General features: G+C 41.5%; 1 protein-coding gene across 1 annotated transcript in view; it reads left to right on the top strand.

Annotated features, from left to right (window-relative positions):
- The window catches only part of LOC119739352 (centriolin-like), a gene marked incomplete in the record, with an annotated part of 58519 nt that extends 55002 nt beyond the window's left edge, over positions 1-3517 (top strand). Inside the window, 1 exon segment of the mRNA XM_038214249.1 lies at positions 3403-3517. Within this exon segment, the coding sequence (XP_038070177.1) occupies positions 3403-3409 (7 nt within the window).
- Positions 3518-21742: the final 18225 nt, after the last annotated feature.

Below are 21742 nucleotides of genomic sequence, written 5' to 3'. Positions count from 1 at the left end.
GTGACCTACCCACCTCCACTTCTTTGATTTTCATGGTTTTAATAATATCCTGCACGCTTGATTCCTTTCTTACATCCTCATTTCTCACCCTGTGCTTCTTTGCTACTCCTATCATTATTCTTTCCATGGCCCTCTCTGTCACCCTTAGTTTTTTTTTCTTTAGATGTTTGGTGGTCGTCCATGTCTCGGCTTCATATGATATAGACAGCTATAAAGATGCACCGATTGAATACCTGCCTTTTCAGAGATATATCGTTGTTGTCTTGGTTTCCCACGTGTGCATTTTACAAGCTTGGAGAGCCATGACATATTTTTGTAGTAGCCACTTAATGAAATCTTTGCTGTTGAACATAATCTTGCGTAGCTGCATTGGTTCGATTTGGGCATTTTACCTAGGCCAAACAAAAAAAATGGTGTGTTTACGGTAACGGTCTGAAAAAAATCCAGGTAGGTATGTAGGGAAATAATTTTATTTTGTAATTTTTTTTTTCACCTCTGCAGGCTCATGCATGTTCTTTCGCAAAATTTTGTATAAAAACATTATTCAAGCATTCAAGATACTCAATCGATACATTTCATTCCAAATTAATTCGTACTATACCGTCCCAGGGTTCTCCCCGGATTAAAACTTGCCTCACCTAATAAAAAATATTTTTTGAGGTGGGTGATTCCACTATATGCTTAACATACATCACGGCAGCTGGCGCCGCCGACATTCAGTCTGGCCGGCCGTACATCGTGCCGTGCTCACGGCCCAGTATCAGTGTGCATTACTGTACTGTGTACGGCCCATTCCACGTGGCCGAAAATCTTGCACTACTGCAGAAACACGCTACGATGTTACGCCACAAGTTCGAGCTTTGCAATCTCGTCATTTTAATGGAAAACACATACACAGAAAATAAAGATCACATTCTGTGAATTAATGCGCAGAAATTCTCTTTCTCCATCGATGTTTGTTTGGTATTTTTACGACTCCAACTTCGGCCGACGGCACAACATCATCGTAGTACGACGTTTGTATAGGCAGTTGTCACTAGTTCCAGGCCTTCATTATAGTATCGATTCCGTTAGCACGCGAAGGGAACCAGTGCACCATGCTGTATGCGCTGCATTCCTGTCAGCTGGCAGTCGACAGAACCCGTCATCGTGTGCATTTTGATCACACATTCCACATGCATCAGAAAAACAGGATTTTTGTCAAGGTATTGCATGTCAAGATGAAATAATGGCGTATGTAACGATTATATTGTGCATTTTAATGGCGTGAATAATAATTATATTGTGCGTATCAGGAGCTGAAAAATGTGATGGGCATTTTTGTCGCGCCGATTCGCAGTACGCACGTTTGTACATGGGGAGAACCCTGCCGTCCGTCGGCCAGGCGCACGAGTTCACCCCGATGCGTTTGTGCAAAAATAATCGTACTTCATGTTGTTTGAGAATTCAAGTTTTGAGATCGTCGCGATTTTCGCACGTTTAACACAGGTATGTTTGTGTCAAATCATGGTCAGTTTCAACTGTGGAAAATGGTCTATGTTCGTGGCAAATACTTAAAAGTACTTGACATTTTTGAAATTTGTTCATTAAAAATGATCAATATCAACCTTCAAAATGGCAATAAAAAGTTTGAGGTCGGCAATTTGGCCGAAAAAATTCCAGGTCGGTCGGGTTAAGCCCAAAAAAAAAGTCTCCGGTTTCTGGTATGGAGCTTGCCGAAAAAGTGCTTGCTTCAAATGTCGGCTGATGACTGCAAATGGTGCCCGACTAAACTTAGTGCAAATATATGGGAGTCCAGAGAGGCCACATAAAGCTTATTGTCATCATAACCCCATCTAAAAACACGTTAAAATTGTGCAGCAGCAGGATTCCAGTCAAACCAGTGAGTTTGGCGGTTTTGAGACATCATCTTTCATTGAAAAAAAACTTTTTCATTTTGCCGACGCGCGTGGCTACATCGACGCGCGCGCATACCAGAAACCGGAGACTTTTTTTTTGGCCGTACCGTAAACACACCATTTGTTTTGTTTGGCCTTAGGCATTTTCAATTAGGTGTGTCCAGTGCGCCACTTGACCACTACGCGGTTGAGCAAAGCATAGCATCTTTTGCAGTTCATCATTCTGGCGGCAGGTGCTTTTAGCAGAATGATGCTATACTACTTGTGCGCGTCAGCTAGAGGATCTTTGCATTACTGAACTTGAAAGCCCAGTCTCAGTCAGCATCGTCAATGTCGTCATTCCGTTGGGTGTAGCTGCCTTTAATCATTGTTTTGAGGAATCAAGTCCATATTGAGTCGATTCGGGAATTTTCTTTTAGCTGTCAGTAGGTGCGCCTGCATTGCATATGTTTGCCTGGCTGGCACCATCAACTCGAGAATTCTGACTCGGTTAAAGAGTAGGACTTCCTCGTCCACAAATATGTGTTTAGACAGGACCAGCTTTCCCAGGTGCTCCCAATATTTTTGTTCTATTGTGTCAATTTTGAGGTCGCTGTTTGTGGCCCAAGTTATTTGAACGACTTTTTTATCCTTCAGCATTGTTAAAGACACTTTGTTCAATTCCACAGTGGCAAACCCAAAGCACATCATTTCAGTTTTATCGCGTGCATAAACACCCAAAAGCACATGAACGTGGCCTTCAATGTGCTGACAAATTTTTGTAGGCAATCTTTGGATGTGCAGAAGATTACCAGCTAATCTTTGTAGAGGATTACGTACACCTTCATGGCGCCGTCTGGGGATGCGTGCATCTGCATAGCGAAGGTGCTTTACTCCTGTCGGATCCTATACTTAATTTTGATGCCAAGGTCATCTTCATTCTGTAGCTCTCCTATTACAGGCCTTTTGGTGGGCACAGGTTGGCATTTTAGGTTTGGTTAGTCACATGTCACGCTTTATCCTGAAGAGCTCTTCGGTTTTGCAATTTTCTGCTGCCGTAGCTAGTAGTTCTACATGTTTCTTGTCCAACTGCGTTTTAAGCTCAGCCCTGAGCTTACGCAGTCGCACTGCAACTGTCTGCCTTTTAACCTGATTTCTCATAGTATGTCATACTAATGAATTCGTCTACATCTTTTGGTCTTGAATTTGGTAATTTTTGGGGCAAGGCCACTTTGGCCTTGTTCCATAATTAATCCATTATTCCGTACCTATCTAGACAATTGTTGCACAAATAATAATATTATTACATGTAGTTCCATTCATTTTGGCATAGGCATAGGCATCCAAATGCATCCGCAGACAATATCAAACAAAATTAGATATGAAATCAAATTTCAAAACCTTTGAAAATGTCAACATTTTACCAAATTGCACACTAGCATGAATTAGAGAAAAATAAGTTCCTTTACAAAGATTCAAAATCATGTTGTTATGAGACTGGAAGCTATTATTTTTCTTTCTAAAGAGATTAGCTGGATTACAGGCAGCTCTTGCAGCAGCTGAAGCAGAGAAACATCAGCTGAAAGCTACTTTACAAGCTGAGCATAACAGTAAACAAGCTGAAGAGAATGAAACACTAAAAGCGCGGCTAAAGAGGCTGACAGATTGAACACTGCCCTCAGAAGACAGAAACAACAAGCACAGGTGAGCACAAACGTTTGGATGATATCAGGCCGTAGTAAAATTGGAGGATTCCTCCAATTTTGATACGATTTTGCCACCCCCTTAGGGAGTTAAGTTTGGGACTCTCATACACAGTATTGAGAGTTCAATTTTTTTGGAAAAGTTGAAAAGTGCTAAAAACAGTATTTTGAGAAAAATGTTATTCACCTTCCTTAATACCCTCCAAACCTTTAATTGACCTCTGCCTTAACTCCTGTCTGATTTTTCCAGAATGCCTCAGATTGTGACAAAGTAAGGGAGCTTCTAGAATAGATTGCCACATTTTGACCGATCCGGTCGCTGCGGTTTTTCGGGTTGCTAACAACCGTACAAAATGCGTTTTTACCGCAGCGAAATCACTCATTTATTTCAGTCTAATGTCTGCAGAATTTTATGCAGATTCCGGATTTGCAACGTTTTCTGTTCCGTAATATCGCCTGAAAACTTCTGGGATAAATATAGGACCTAATTTACGATAATGGATGGACTGGTGACACAAGTCTAATGCAGTGCGGTCAAGAACCTGAAAGACATCAATGCAGTGTGCAGAGTGGAGTACTTGAGGACCAGACTAAGAATAATTTTCAGTGGGCTTGCACCATTTGGTTACAGACCAGTAAATAAACTTCCATAGACCCCAATGGTAAATGCTCCCAAGTCAAAAATTCGGGAAAAATACTCACAACTATCCAAGGTGTTCGAGACGCACATCAAATCCAAGCTTATTTCATCAGCTTTCATTATCTTTTCAATTTTCGGGGGGTCAACTAATAACTTTGAGGAGAAATTTCCATCCGAAGATGATCACCCCTGAAAATAGTCCTGAAGCCCATCGCCATTTTGAAAAACGATGCCTACACTCCATTGCAAAATAGAGCACTTTAAGTGCCCCAATTTCATCCAAATTGAACGAAACTACAAGCTCACAGTCCTGTGCACGGCTTCCACCCATATTTTTGCAACCATTTGCACCTCGTGTTTGTATATTGCGTGTGGATGTGTGTGTATTTTGCATGTACTGTGCAGTGATGATCGTGAGCTAGCAATTAGCAAACACATGTCAATATTGCCGTGATGAGACCCATCAGCAAAGCAAGATTTTCTCAAGGAATTTAAGAGTATGGTTGGAAGAACTGGTAATAAGGTGTCACTGTGGATGGAAATCAGTTTGAGCTGCAGTAGTGCTTTGAAAAATAGCCACCACCAACACAAAATTTCAAAAATGTTTTGGAAGCCTGGGAGTTTAAAGTAAGATTAGTAAAAATTAGTAACTTTTAAGCACCGTTCATATTTTTTCTGTGAATCGTTTCTTTCTCTCTGCAAACATGCGAAAGTAATAACATCACACACCGACAAAGACATTATTGAATCAATCACGTATGGATTATATTATTAAATGACCAGACATTTTTTCCTCATTTTCCCCCCATTTGTTTTCTTTACTGAAGCGACAAAATTTGCAAACATTTCAGAAATACAGTTCTTAAAATGTACATGCCATATATACGGACATACGTGCATGTACATGTATACATGTACATCTATACAAGTAAATGTACAATTATACATGTACATGTACAATAATACATGTACATGTATACATGTCAACCGAAGTTCGTGGATTTTTCATTTTTGTCCAATCACACCCCTGACTGTGTCCCTCTTCAACTGGTTGACGAACCATAGTCATCTGCCCCTTCTCCTAGCTCCGACAGGTTCCCACAGTACTAGCGGCAGGCCTTGAATTTGGGAATTTTTAGGGCAAGGCCACTTTGGCCTTGAATGGAGCAAAATTATAGAGGGCACCAAGGCCAGTTGGGAGGGCACCAAGGCCAAACTAATATCTGAAGGGGCACAGAGGCCGGCTAAAAAAAATGCGAATTTATATCGGTGATCATGTAGTTTAGGGTCCCCCTTTAGTTTCGATCAAATTTGAGCCAAAGGTGTTTTTATCATTCAAAAACCTTTTCAACCAAAAGCAGACTTCTCTCAGCTTATATTGCACCTGTTTTGTAATTTTGAACACTTTTTGGGGATAGAAATTACGTTTTTTGTAAGCAGTTTTATGGTTGGTGACGTGCGATCGCCATCTCTATTTTCGTGTTGCGTTTTTTCGTTGTCGTTTTCCCTCCAAATTCCCCTCAAAATTCGAAACCCTTCCCTCTATCTATATTAACCTACCTGCATGTTCTTAATGTGTATTAAAAGTTGATTTTGTTCTCTTAGGGAATCGGGCACATAATTAATACACGATAGCCATTTACAATGTCCGCTTTTGACAATCGGAATTCGGAACGCCATGTGCACGCGTGTTTTGACTATGCCCGGGCCCAAGCTCGTTTGCCTCGTACACGAACATCAATGCGTTCTGTACCGCGCATGCAAGCACCGAGAAAAAGAAAGTCAGTTGACTGCACGTAAGATCTGCCGTACGTACTCCTGCTGGTATGTGTGTGTACGAATACAGATATATATTTTTGCGGCGGGGGTGTTGCTACTTGAAGTATCGGCACATACAGGAACTGGAGATTCAGTTGTCAGTGTACGTACGTACGTACGTGTGTGTACATGTACATCGTACAGTGGGGAATCGCCGGCGTTTGGCCGGCCGGCCACGGCCGTACTGCGCGTGTGTGATTGATTCAGCGAGATATTTAAGACAACTGATCGGGCTGGCATGGCATCGAAATACATTGTCAATGTGTGGAAAAAAAACTGGAATCAAGGATTGTAGTGGTTTTAATAGGCTGATGGATGTTTTTGCAAAAAGGGCACGACGGCCAAGGTAATTATGGGGCAAGGCAAAACTGGCCGTGAAGACAGGGATTTTTTGTGGGCACCTCGGCCAGTAAGAAGGCAACGACGGCACTGGCCGTCGTGGCCGTCGTTGAATTCAAGCCCTGTAGCGGGCTCGCAGCTATTTTGGATGATGCACACAGTGGCCTGCCAGCCTCATGCTCTGCTCCCTGACCTTAGCAGAAACTCTTTGCAGGATGTTGTACCGCTGGATGTGGCTGGATGTTGGGCACACGGTCTTCTGACGTTAAGTGCCATCCATAGCATTCATGTGTAGACGCCATCTAGCGCTCTCTCGTGCTTGGCTGTCATTGTCCACATCTCAGCTCCATACAGAAATACAGACTCAACTGTAGCCACAAACAGTCCCTTGATGTCGTCAATGAGACCAGCTCTCCATGCTCAACTCATACCATGAAGGGCCTTCCACGCTAAAGCTCTCGTCACTCTCATCTCGTTCTCAGTTGAACCTATGAGGGCGCCAAGGTATTTGAACTCCTCAACGACCTCTAGAGGAAGGCCATGTCGGGACTTGATGGTACCGTCCTCTGAGTTGAACGCATAAATTACTAGAGCGCTAACTTGTCATTCTGCGCGCGGAGACGCTTTGAAGCCGTCCTGGGCGCAGACATTTTGAATTCATGTGCATGTTTGCAGAACATAATGAAATTAGATGGATTGAATTTTGAAAGTGTATTCTACATGAAACGCACAAGTAGAACATACGCAAACAACTTAAGCGCGTCATTGACTGTTAAAAAAAACGTGACGGCAAAAAGAATCTGCAGCGAATACGCGCACGCGTTGCGCTGTTTGCGTAGAGCAAAATGACACGCTCATTTGCTGATCGTGCGTTTTGGTTTTGGGCGTATTGGCTTGGATAACGCACCGGTATGGAATACAAACGCAGATATCCAAATAGCCGTACAAAAGCTGTACAAAATTTCTAGGTCTCCATAGGTTGTGCACAAACATGGATGCGCCCAGCAGGCATTACTTTGTACACAAAGTTAGTGCTCTAGTAATTTAATATAGCTCTATGGTTGAACGCCATCACCTTGGGCTTCTTCCAGTTAAGCTGTAGCCCCACTCGGTAGCACTGGAGCTCCACAGTTGCAAGCTATGCTTGTGCTTGGTCCGCCGTGTCGGAGAGGAGACTGATGTCATCAGCAAAGTCCAGATCAGTGATCACCACTGCCGGCACTGTCTGACTCCTATGCCCGAGCTTGAAGCCCAGCACTCCCTCCTTTCCCTCCACTCCCTCCTTTCCCTCCACTACCCATCTCAGCACATAGTCTAGCACGAGCTTCAACAAGAAGGGCGCCAATGTGTCCCCCTGCAGTACTCTGGCCTGGATCTCGAAGAGGTCTGTGGTACCATCTGGGATGACAATGTTTGCCCACGTCTTGCTGTAGTCTGCCAAGACTGCCATCACCAGCTTCTCTGGGACACTGTACACGCAAAAGATCTTGATGAGCTTGTCTGGGTGCACAGTGATGAATGCTTTTTGAAATCAATGAAGGTTTGACTCACAACAGGTTCTTCTCTTTGCCTCCTTCCAGTATTCACCGCAGGGCAAAGATCTGCCTGTGGATCGCTTCGGGTGAGAGCCATTTTGCGAGTCTCGCAGGAGTTGATCAAGCACAGGGCGTATGCAATGCAAGATCATACGGTTGTATGTCTTCACAACAAGCGATGACAGACTGATCCCCTGGTAGTTTCAGGCTTTGAGAGGTCTCCCGACTTTGGTACTCTTACGATGTTGAGAGTAACCCACTCCTCAGGTATTTCCCCTGACTTGTAGCCTTTGTTTATGAGAGCCAATACTGTGTTGTCTAGTGAGACATACTTGAGTAGCTCGAGTGTTACCCTGTCCTCACCACAGCTTTTCCCAGTCTTGATATACGACTTGGCCTTCTGGTATATTCCTCCAAGGTGAAGGGACCATCGGGTATGGGCAGGTTGCTAAGCACCTGGACAACTAGTGTGTCCTCATCTACCAAATCCAGCAGATTCCCTAGCAGCTTCTTAAAGTGTGCGTGCTGGAGCAGCACTCTCTCCTCAGCACTTCGGTCCTTAAGCTTGGCAGATTGGGAGCTACGACTGACAGAGATATCATTGGTCAGCTTCCAGCTAATTGAGTGCCGCTGGGTCGCATGCGCGTTCTCGACCTCTGCTTTCTTCTCTTCCAGCTCTTCTGTCTCAATAGTAGCATAGCTCCTGCTTCTTCATCTTGTACTCCTCCCGCTTCAGCTCAGAATCTCGATCTCTGGTGAAGGGGCAATGTGCCTCGAGCATCTTCTGCCCCGCCGCATCAACTCTTGGGTCCTTGCTTCTCTCCTTCTTCCTCTTCCTCTCTACTTGCAATAGACAATCTTCTGCAGCCTCGTGGTTTGCAGACACAAAGTGCTTGTGGAGGTCCAAGAGCTCGTCCTCATCACTTTGCAGTGCCTGGTACCTATTCTTGACTTTGACAGCATGGCGAGTCAGTAGCTCCTCGTTTACAGATAGCTCGCAACGCTTGTACTTGGGCTTCCCAGCTGCTGGCTTCCTTGGTACTCTCAAGCTGAGTTGCACTGTTCCTGTTACCACTCTGTGATCTGAGAATAGGTACCCAAAGGAACTGTGGGCTTCACAGTTGTTGACACTTGTCCTCCACTTCCTATGTACAAGTATGTAGTCCGGCTGGTGGATCATATTCTGTGGTGACCTCCATGTCCTTTTCTTGCCTCTCCTCTTCTGGAACAGAGTGTTGGCTGCCAGGAGCCAGTGCTCCTCCATGACTTCAAGAAGTCAGCTACCATTATCGTTGGTCTCTGGGCTGGCTGTGAACGCAACATCTTCAGGACCCAGCCAAGCATTGAAGTCGCCAAGAACAGCCAGGATTTTGCACTTCCAAGAATTTGGCAGCTGCTCCCCTCCATCGGTCAGTTGGTACCCTCCCACAGGGTGGGTTTGGGCAACAACTTCAACATCAGGCATCTCCTGTGACGGGTCATAGCTGCCGGGCTTCTGGGTACTCCGGCCCCTGGAAGTATACAATTTGCATTTCTTGCTTCCATCATTGTTTCTTTTCTTGGCTGAGTACACAGGCTTTGATGACAACCTTCTGGCCTGGCCCCTATTTGCAGTTTGGGAACTGGAAGATGGAACACCCAGTAAGTTGTAGACTACTGACCTAGGCTAACAAGTTCTACCTAGCCGGGTTTGTGATCAGAGTTGTCTTTCTCCTAGGTGGATAGGCAACCAAGTATAACGCTTCACCTTCCTGGAGGGACCTGATTATAGCGCCAGGAACTCTGGTCCACAGGTCTTTTAAAGAAAATGTTGTAAGTCTAAAGGAAAACAGTTGTTTGGAAATAAAATGCAAAGGTTTCGCACACATGAAGCTTCATAATTAAGAGAACCCAGTGTAAATCAGAATTAACTTGGTGTCCTTGAAAGAAATCTACAAATAAAGGCGGGCTTCTGCCAGAAATGTATTCGGGAATATTGGAGAGCTTCATAAAGTACTGGGTGGTTTAAATATTTGTCTTCGGGCCCTAAGAAAAATAAACAATATTTAAATCAAGTTTAGATCAATTTTTTTGAGCGTGTTTGGGGTTCTTGAGGTAAAATGTATATGTTGTTGCACATTTAAATACAATGACGGAATAACGTTCTCCCACTATTTGCAAATATCTTCAATCTTACATTTAGAGACAAAGATTGACAGCTGACCAACAACAAACACACTGTGTATATCTTTGTAGATAAAATGGACCACCGGCAGTTATTCTTTCTTTTTTATAAGAAAGTACTTTGGATTTTTTTATCTGCTGGCAGACAGTGATTCCTTGTGAAATGAGGATACCAGCTTACAGCCAATAAACCTAGAGATTTTGTGACACGGAACATAATAATTGGACTCTTTTATGATTTTGTAACGTCGACCATTCAGGACTGATCAGGAGCTCTCATGAAGAACACCTGGGTGGGGCTTGTCGTTCCACTTGGCAGCACCAATGCATGATGTTTTGGTTGCACCACTGGTTGTCAGGATTTTCTGTAGTCGTTTTTTTTTCTAATTTGGATGTCCTCTTGATTAGCTCCTCCTTCCATGTTGTGTATGGCTGGGTGGATGGCGGATTGATGAGAACGTCCGGCTCTACTTGTAATGCAGAGTTGAAGGGATGAGATGACGTATGTATAGCACGTCTCCTCTAAAGTCACACGTGCAGTTAACAAGTAGGCCTTGACTTGCATGAACCAAATGAAAGGGTCATCTAGTCAGAAGGTTGCAATTTTAAACTAACCACAGCAGTGGGCAGGTTGATAGTGGTGCTTGGAGTAGCCATGGTTTACTGATGTAGCAGTTCAGTTATGATGAGGTTCAATTGTCTAGTTCACTGGGCTTCCAATTTGTCTAGTCACCAATTTGTTGGGAAATGGGCAGTCAATACACACTTTCATGCTACTTCGCTGTGCTCATCCGCATGAAAAACAGTTTATTTCTAATGGAAGAAAAGATCACATAATGACAAAACACATATCTCAGAGGTTTTCTAATGGGAAAGTGGCCGTCACATTGCAACTGAGTGCTTTACTTTAGCTAACGCTATGTTTACTGAATATATCATTGAAGGCTTCTAAGAATATTATTAAATATCATATAGAACATATCATAATTCTTATCGATTGGAAGCCTAAAGTTTGATAATTCTCTATTTCTGTAATCAAAGGTTACCCAAGTAAAACAAATTCAAAACAATTGTTAATGTAATTCATATGAAACTGAATAAACTGATATCTTGGTCAACTGGTCACTGAAAATCTCTTCACGTTACATTATCATCATTTCTATTGTACCAATATACATGTAATTCTGCCATCTTGGCCCTGCAGGCCCCTCGGGTATCTACTGGCACTCTCTTTGTGTTACATCTAAATAATTTCTATAAATTACAATAATTATCTGCCATCTTAGCCCCTTAGGCTCTTTGGGTATCTCCCCGGAATCCACTCTGTTTAAGCAATTAAAATTAACATCAACAAAAAAATGTCATATATATATATATATCTGCGCTTGTAAAGTTAGGAAAAAGCAAAAATAACAATATTTAAACATTCCAATTATATTATTCTTTCCACCTTATCTTCAAATAAATACAATTTACTCAATTCATTTACATGTTTTTTTTGTGTTTTTGTGTTTTTGTTTTTTTCCCCCCTTTTTTTAGTCGGACAATATTGTGGAAGATACAGCTAATCTTTGACTCACTTCTCTTTGTACATTTTTTTGTCTATTTTTTGCTGTTGTAGTTTTCCAACGCACGTATTGCAAAATGAGATCTTCGGGTATTCCTTTATTTGCAAGGTGTGTTGCTCCTCCGGATCATAGGCTACAATGTATGTAGGCCATAAGCTTTGGTTCTTCAATTCCTATTTGTTTCAAGGCATCCAACAATATTTCTCTACATCTGGTGTAACTTAAAGATTTATGGGATACAGGTTTATAAGATTTGCTACTAGAATGGTTAGATAAAGGCGTGAAAATGAAAGAATCTTGACCAATTCTCAGACCGCACTCAGACATGTACCTCATATGACACTGGGGAGTATTTATTGCAAGAGTTGTATACATAAACGGAACTTCCTTCCCTGAATTCATCTGTTTTAGACCGAGGGATAAATACGCTCAGACCTTTATCATTTGGTAACGGTGTTAAATTACTGGCTTTGAGCTGTGCTACTTCATCGTGTCTGAACATTAATGTGTATTTGAGTGACACATAGGAAGCTGTTCTTAATTCCAATAAATTGTTACTCGGACCGCCAAAGTTGTCGATGATCATTTTTACGTGATCTGATGATAACGGAAGTTTCTGTACAGGTAGTTAATGTAATTTTTTCCTTCCACTAGTGACTATTTGTTGCACGATGGGAGAGTCCAAGGGGTTTGATTTTGAGTTAACAAGTGAGTGTAGCCATTTAAGAGCTGCAGCTATAGAGATGAACATGCTATCTGAATCACAATCCGACATTTTGTCAGCCAGGTAGGCAGCAATAATTTCGTCTTGGATAGGTAATTTAATTTCGATTTTTACACTATTTAGCCAGTTGAAAAAATAACAACATCTATGAAGATATGATGTTATTGTTCCCTCAGCCTTTAATAGCGAATAGGACATCCTGAAAACCTTTGCTTCTTGGCGCGTTGAGATCTGTTTGGAAATTCTGTCCAAAATCGTTGGTTGTATATGATCTGTTATTATCAAGGAAAAGATATACAAGATGTTGATTATTACTTTTATATCTTGGTAAAATCTAGGTTTAGTGCACAGATGACTCCTGAAAATTTGGAGAACCTAGAAAGGAATTTTTATTTCTCCCCTGTTCTAGTAAATTTGAACCTTCCACTGAATAAAACCCGTAATCCATGGCCTGTAGCAAGACCAGAGCAAAGGCCAAAATACTGAGGATGGCCACCATGGAAATACAAGAGTTCCTTTTCCTTTACATGAGTAGATATGCTTAAGGACTGAAGGAAAGAGAACTACGGGGGGAACTAGCAGACAATTTTCTCCTGACCAATTTTGAGAAAATCAGCTCTTAGTAGGTCAACCCTTACATGCTTTGAAAATGATTTGGCAATTGAGATGTCTGATTCTAAATTATCGGTAGATCTGGGAACAACTATGAAACCATCATACAAATATAATGCTATAAGGATGCCGCAAGATCTCCAATGAGTTACAAGGGGCTTGAGGGTTTTAGTGAATATCAAAGGAGCTGATGTTAGGCCAAATAGAAGTACGTTAAATTCAAAGAATCTGCAAATACCATTGATGGTCCAGAAAAACCCTAAATATTTTTCATAATCAGGAGAGATGTCTATGTGATGATAGCGTGATTTCAAGTCGAATGTGAACAATAGGGCGCCTTTTGAAATGTATTGTAATCCAATTTTCCAATCATCAAGTTTGAAGTGAGTTTTCGGGATGAACTTGTTGAGTCTACTCAATTCTAAGATCAACCTCTTCTTTCCCGAGGCTTGCTGAGCTACTGATAGAGGACTAGTAATGTATGAAGGTTGAGATTTGTGTGTGATTCTATTAGAAGATGGCAATTCTAAAACCGATTCAGTAACAAAGGAATATTCCATTCTAGCAGACCTGTTGTTCTCAAAAAAACATAGGAGGTGGTTCTTCATCGAAAGGGATTCTGTAACCTTCGTTTATAATGGACTTGACCATTGGAGAAGCCCCAATATTCGACCAGGATATGGAATGCTGATTTAATCTGCCTTTTACTGGAATTTGGTCAGAACACAAATTATCAACATCATGTGAATTGTAATTACACCGTACCTCAAGCACATTGTGAACTTAGTTTCTAGATTCTGTACTCAGACATTAGGTGGATGACTGGGTTGTTCCCGAAGTGATTGCTGCACTGGGTGCGGCTGCTCCACTGGGTGTGATTGCGTGGAAGAGGTTGCTGGCGGTGCTACCTGTGATATCGGCATGCAATGCTGATGGATATGCAAAGAAGGAGGAAGGTCGTTGGGAAATAGGGTCTTGCCAAGGGATCATGTTCCTGGTGTGGAAGTTGTTGTAGCCGATAGCGGGACTGGCTCCAGCCCTTGGTCTAACTTGGGGTGACAGCAAGCCTGTGCTGAGAGTGAGGGGGCAATGCCTGGCCAGTGGCCGGGCATCCCGCAGCTGAAACGTGTCAGGATTTGACAAGCCAGAAAAAAAGTATAATATCAAACAAAAGCAAGCAAAAGAAAATCCCAGACAGAAGCTAAGTAAATGAAATAGCCAAAATCACTCGAATTAGCAGAATCTTGAATAAGAAAACATTTAAGGAAGAGAACGTGGAAATTGCAAGGGGTGGGAGGGTAGGTGGGAAAATGGCAATTTATCGTCAAAATAACTCTGGAATTTATCAAACAGATCTTCAGTCTTAAACGAAGTGGATTGATCTTCTCGAGACATAGTGAACAGCATACACGAACCAGGTGTAGAACCTGAACTGTCATTTGTTACTTAGAAAACGCTTTTATAGTAGCACACATCAGTGGGTTCGGTGAATGGGTAAGGACACATGACCAACACTCATGACTACAACGCGGGAAGGATTGAATTGTGATCTGATCACCCAACCGAATCAAACTAAATTTCTCTAGTTGAGGATTGACTGTGTTTGCCACAACTTTATTTCCCAGCAATTTTAATATACATTGAATAATTAACTGAACTGGCTCAAAGTGAAATAAATTAATGGAACTGCATGAATTGACTGGATTGGTACTGAATAAATGAGTTGAGGATCAAGTACAGGTTTCTGGTATGGAGCTTGCCCAAAAAGTGGTGCGGCGACGCGGCTTTTTTTTAATAGTTTTTTTTTACCGTTTTTTTTCTTTAAATGTCGGTTGATGACTGCAAATGATGCCTGACTAAATAGTGCAAATATATGGAAGTCCAGAGAGGCCATATAAAGCTTATCCTCGATCGTAACCCCATCTAAAAACACGTTAAAATCGTGCAGCAGCAGGATTCCAGTTAAACCAGTGAGTTTGGCGGTTTTCAGACATCATCTTACATTGAAAAAAAAAAACTTTTTCATTTTGCCGACGCGCATGGCTACGGCGACGCGCGCGCATACCAGAAACCGGAGCCTTATTTTTTGGGGCCTAAGGTTCATTTTTTTTCCTGGGGGAAAAATCACTTTCATTTTGATTAACACACAGATAAACATCGAGAGCTTGTTCTCCCCTAATACATGTAATTGAGCAACCATGCATTGCAAGGTCAACTGTATACGTACAGTACATGCGTGCAACACACAGAGCTTTTGCGCGTTTGGGGCCAAAAGTTTTCATTATGAGGACTGAACCCTCTTTTCTCTATGAAATTCCTTCAAAATTTGAAGCAGCCATTCTACTTCAATTAAAAGTATTCCACGTATAATATAAAAGTAAACAAACACCCTATAATAAAAGGAGAAAAAGAAATTCTCTCACATCAGATTCTAGCTCAGTGTTACATGTACATTACATGTAAAGCAGAGTGCTTTTATATAGCTTACAATCATGTGACTCTGGAATGTGATACACTTGTTACATTTTTTTTTGCAATAAATGCCATAGGCTAATGATTATGATTATTTTTGTTTAGGCCCCAAAAAGAAGTTGTGCTTCCGGTTTGCGGAAAGAATGTTGCAACCTGACGCTGCTTTTTTCGTCATCAATCTCAAGTGACAATGCCCATGTCTTGGGTGGGGCAGCCCCAGGGGGAGGGTGGGGGAAACAATTGATAGACGCGTAACATGACAAATAAAGGAAAGATCCCACATCTGGCCGTCACTTGTTACTCTGTGTACAAACCATATGAGACGGTCTGAACATTTCTAAGTGTTTTCTCAGTAAATACTTTTCCCTGCTAATTTTCTCTGGAAAGATTCTCATATCTAGCCATCACTTGTCACCCTGTGCACAAACCCTATGGGACTGGTCTGAACATTTTAAAGTGCTAAATTTTGCTTTTTAGGGCATATTATCACTTTCTGATGGCTGATAGGTCACTGAAGGAAAAAAATTAGTGATGGCCAGATATGGGAATTTTTTCTTTTCTCTTTTTAGGACATATTATCAGACGAATTTGGTTTTCCCTTCACCGAGGTTTAAACACTGTATACTCAGTGTGTTACCTCCCGAGTGAAAGTTGGAAAAAAAAAATCACTCGGGTGGGACTCGAACCCATGACCTGCTTTCTAGTGGAGACGTCTTACCACTCGACCACCGAGCTAACGGGATCAGTTGCCGGTTCGACATATTATCACTTTCTGATGGCTGATATGATAGCTCAATGAAGGGAAAATTAGTAATGGCCAGATATGGGAATCTTTCTGAGTCAAGAATTTTGTTGGCCTATATGTATTTTTCTAACAAAATTGGAAATGTTTCTCAATCTCAGTCCTAGATTCATGTTGTATCACCATTTTTGCAATGACCAACCTTCATTGAGATGATATAACATGTATAAGGGTCTATAATAAGAAAGTGGCATCAGGCTGCAACAAAGTTTCTTCCCTAACACACACACGTTAACAACAAAAACTACACAAATGTACTCCAATTTTCGGTAGTGTTGGTGTATTTCGGCACACTCTGTGAGGTGCGTATATAGACGCATGCTCAACATCTTTACATTAACAGTATACAGATAATTCATTTTTATAGCATAATTTCCAAACTTAACTAAATATCATTTACAACATAAATTTCACACCTTTGTGTAATTAAAGACCTTGCCACAATTGACCTGTTTCCGTGTATTTCTGCACACACACCAAAGTGAGCTGTGTTTAAAGGGAATATACTACATTTGCAAACATCGAAAAATAAAACTACCAAGTTTTTACGAAATACCTTACTAGGATGTTGGTAAATGACAGTCTAACGCATCCTGTAAAATTATGGCACCTGGTGTGAAGTCATTTTTAAGAAAATTGTATTTTTGTATACATTTCCAACGGTGGTCGGCCGACCACCGTTGGAAAAACCTAACTATTTTTCAACTACTGCTCCATATGTACCCTTTTTTCAGTCCAAATTTTGCTTGCTATTGGTGACATGTTCATGAACGGGTGCAGGCCAGCTAGACTGGTTCCCTTACCTTACAATTTTCTGGCATCTATAAATTGATCCATTTTATCTTAAGTGGAGTCAGGGAACCAGACTACTTGAACATTTTTGTTTTTCTTGGTTTTTCCAGCATTTTCGAACACAAAATTTCAAATATGTCAGTGTAACAATATTTGATATTATACAAATAACGAATGTTTGTGAGTGCGATGGTAAGAATAATTTCATGAGGTGACAGATTGAATGTTCTATTCCACGAGGCGAAGCCGAGTGGAATAGAACATTCAATCTGTCACCGAATGAAATTATTCTTTCCATCGCAGGAACGTAAAACATACGTTATTTGTTTTATACAACACCTGAATAAATTCTCGTCATTTGATTGGTAAATTATAAACTACAATTTATTTCGATTTTAAAGATGTTGAACTACCCCTTCACGAAAATGTTTGAACCCAACGCTGTAGTGCTGGCTCTTTGGAACAATACGCGCTACGCTGAACGCGCACACCAGCATGCATTTTGCACGCAAATACCGCGTCATGGAACAAGCGCAAAGTGAAACGGTATAACGCACGGGTATAACGCATGGTCGCACCGTGCATTATACCGAATAATAATGTCACGTGATCTACAATTCACCAATCAGATGACGGGGATTTATTCAGGTGTTGTATAAATTATACTAACCCCTCAAATAGTTCATTTCTGAAAATTACAGCAAAAGCTAATGATGTACATTCCCTTTAAGACGCAAATTGCTCAAATGTATTTACATATAACAGTGTACAGCTGATTCGTTTTACAACATAATTTTCAAGCCTTTATAAGACTCATAACCATACAATATTCAAACTAATGTGATGTAGATCTGCACAAACTTTTAGCTGCGTATAAAGCTTACTTTGTTCAAAACATGCTATATCAACAGCATAATGATAATTAATTTCTATAGTTTTTTTAATTGTTTAATTTTGTGGAACTGAAGACAGTGCAACAAGTCGGCTACGAAAAACTCACCCTGTAGATGAGAAATGTAGGTCTGCCCAATTTGTTGCAACCTCGTCCCAGACAAAGATTAGTCTTAGTTCTCATATTTTCCCCACTAAATGTCACAATATCGTGTTACACATTTGTATTTCATAAACCTAGGGATTTTGACACTGATAAAAGATCTTTCACACTATCCTTACCATAACCATCTTTAACATTCTCCGTCTTCCACCTTCCATGTCTCTTAAAGAGCCAATCTGGTACACCTACTTGAGCTGCCACTGTGGCACATCCTGCCCTGAGACTGTGTACCCCAAACTTTGAAACGTCGTCCACTAATGGATGCAAAGCCTGTAAGATGATTTGTCTCACAACGGTGTATGACATAGGTTGGTTCCTTTCCCTTAGTCTATAACCTTCTTTTACTTTTGATAAACTACGGAAAACAAAAGAGTTAGGGTCTTGTATCTGTGCTAATTTGACATACTACTGAAATAACTCTACTGGGCAATATCTAGATTCACACTTGTTGATGAATACATTCCTGCCTTCATGGTCTGTTTTACTTGAAGGAATATTGAGTTTTAATCCTTCATCGTTGAAGGTAACTGTCCAAGTCGAATTGACGATAGTTCGCTGTATCTCAAAAACCCTGTATAGGCTATCAAGCACATTACTACTGTCCTTAAGTCCATAAGATCAGCTTCGGTTATTTCTGGTGATGATGTTATGTACAAGTCCACCATATTCTGGAGGATTAACAGAGTAATCAGCTCTTTTTTGACTGTGGGTTTTGATAGTGTTGTTTTCAAACCATCACATGTAGATTTTACCAATGTCGTTTGAGTAGGGTCCGTAACCCCGGCTGTTTTGTGAGCCCAAGATATGGCAGAGACTGCTTTAATTATAGGGGCTGGTGAATTGCAAGAGTGTCCAAGATGAACTAAATACAGAGCTATGTCATAGGGGACTGCCTCGATGCTTCTTTTGTTATAAGTACTTGCCAATTCTGACCAGCTATTGAATGCATAAGAATATTGCTTCACTGTGGAGTCTGCTCGTGCCTTGAGGACAATGTCAAGTAGTTCCAGAGCCAGTTCTCTCAAATCTTGATTCTTTTCCTCTTGCTTCCTTAGCCATATTCCACTGTTGAATATTACCTGAAAAGAAAACACATTAACCTAGAGCAAAATTTGCAACTCTCAGTCAGTACTGAAATCTAGCCTCACTGCCAGAATCTTAATCCCTGTAATATTAGAAAGGAACTCTGCGTTCCCCCCTCTGCCTGGGGTAAACATTCCACAGTGCCTGGGAAGTTCACAAATTTCTATCACTGCTCTTATCGGATTAAAACCATCTGGGAAGAGCATCAGCCAGTAAGGCGCTGAAACCATCATGGACAAACCAACGTTCCAACAACCTTCCATATGTTTCAGAACTCGGGGTATTAATGAGATAGGGGGCACGACCCAGTTATTCTCCCCTTTCCAATCTACTGTGAATGCATCTATTGCTTCACAACCTGGGTTCCATGCAGTACCTTGAATTGAACCTTGTTGTCTTGTTGTTATAAAAACTGGCAAACCTGTTGATAGAATGTGGACCCCACAACTTATCAAGATCTTCAAAAACATGGTCTGAAACACTCCAGTCTTCTTGATCTATTATACGACTTAATTTATCCGCCTTTTCATTTCTTGACCTCGGAATCCATTCCATTTCAATGTGGACATTATGTGTTAGGCATGTCTTATAAATGCTCAGAGCTATATTTTGTAACTCCTTCTTCATACTTCCTCTTGCTGCTATTCTAGACACAGCCTGGTTGTCAGTAAACCACTTTGTCCTTCGACAGGACAACTTTGTAACCAGTGATTTCATAACTAAATCAACTGCCTTCAGTTCTCTCTATGTGGAGCTCTTATTGGACTCTGTAATGTCCCACATACCATGCACTACGTCTTCACCAGTATCAACTATATACCCACCAAAATCAGTGGAACTAGCATCAGAATATATACAATCTTGGAACATTCCTTGTGTGCTCCTATAATGCCCTCATTCATTGTTCTTATGTTACTGTCCCAGAAGTCCAGCACGCTTCTAGCTTCTGGAGAGATTGGGAATACAGATTCCCATGTGGACCTGGATTCGATGCACAAATGCAAATATTTTGTCATTAGGTTAGCTATATTGCCTGTGACTAGGTTAGCTGACATAATCTTTCCAACCAATTTTGCCAATGCACGTGCTATTGTTTGGTATGTCATACTTTGAATGTCTTGCTTGATGCTTAAAACTCTCCTGTCAGGAACACGAAATGTACCCAGGTTAGATTGATTTCATATCCCAGCCATTCAATTGACCTATAATAATAATAATAATAATTTGGGAGGCTAATCATCCTTACTGGCAGCTGGGATGCTGAATTGCGAAGGACGCGGCTACAACGTGGTCGGGCCGCTGGCACGTAAAGGCGCCTATGGCTGCCGGCCACATCGACCCATATATGACCACGGAGCACAGCCTGAGATCGAAAGTGTTTGATTTTTCCGGAGGGGGGAAAACCGGAGGGCCCGGAGAAAAACCCTCGTGGCACAGGAGAGAACCAATGCACAACTCTACTCACATGTGTCCCGCGGCTGGGATTCGAAACGGGGTCACCTTGGTGAGAGGCGAGCGCTTTACGCACAAGCAACCCATGCCACCTAGCTGATAACCAAATACCCTTCTGGACATTAGGAATGAAACCTGAACTTATGATATTTTTTTTCACTTCTTTGCTCATAGCATGGGTCTGATCACTTTGGTATTAAATATGTACGGTGCAGAAGAGAGGCCAAATGGGAGCTGATTAAATGTATAGAATGACTGGAATACCTTCTTCTTCCCATGAGAATCCTAAATATTTCACATGTTCTGGACATATATCTACATGATAGTAACCCGATTTAAGGTCCAACTTAAACATATATCCTCCCTTCTGCAAGAACATAAGGGCAGTACGTATGTCTTCATATTTCATTGAAACTTAAGCGAGGTACTCATTGACCAGCCTCAAATTTAAAATAAGGCGTTTCTTGCCATTACCTTGAACAGACACTGTCAATGGACTGACCACTTTGGGCATTGATTCTGATATCTGTATTGTGCCCAGTTGTCTTAATCTGCAATGCCAATTGCATTAGTTACGTATCCTCTGATTTAGAGCCGATTTGTTGTTGGTGTTAAACATCTGTGGGGGTTCAGAAACAAAGGGCAAAACATAACCATGTTCAACTGTACTTAGAATATACCCAGGTGGAGCAAGAGATCTCCAGAAAGAACTATGTTTCTTTAATCTACCGGCAACTTTGATGCTTGGTAACCCATCATTTTGCTAATACTCAAAATAATCATCAACCATACTAATCACTGAGCTGGTTTCGTTTAGACTAGGACTACCCCTTTCTTCTCCACACTTAAACTTTATTGGCTTGTAGATGCTGAGGTTGAGGTCGCTGGTTTGTTGGCAAATCTTCTTGGGCAGGTGGCTTTCCAATGGGCGAAACTGCCCCATATGAAACACGATCCTCCCTGGAATCTGGTCGCTCTGGTGATGTATGGGTAAGCTTGGGTAGAGCGACAAAAAGTATTGCCGCTAAGAGGCCCCAACACAGCGCTGTTATCCCACTTGCTCTTTTTCTGCTGCTGCTCTGTTGCTGACGCTGCTCTCTTCTGCTTA

Source organism: Patiria miniata, unplaced genomic scaffold (assembly GCF_015706575.1).
Source record: "Patiria miniata isolate m_02_andy unplaced genomic scaffold, ASM1570657v1 HiC_scaffold_30, whole genome shotgun sequence".
Lineage (NCBI taxonomy): Eukaryota > Metazoa > Echinodermata > Asteroidea > Valvatida > Asterinidae > Patiria > Patiria miniata.
Note: the sequence above shows the minus strand (reverse complement) of the source record. Positions and strands in the feature narration are given on the sequence as shown.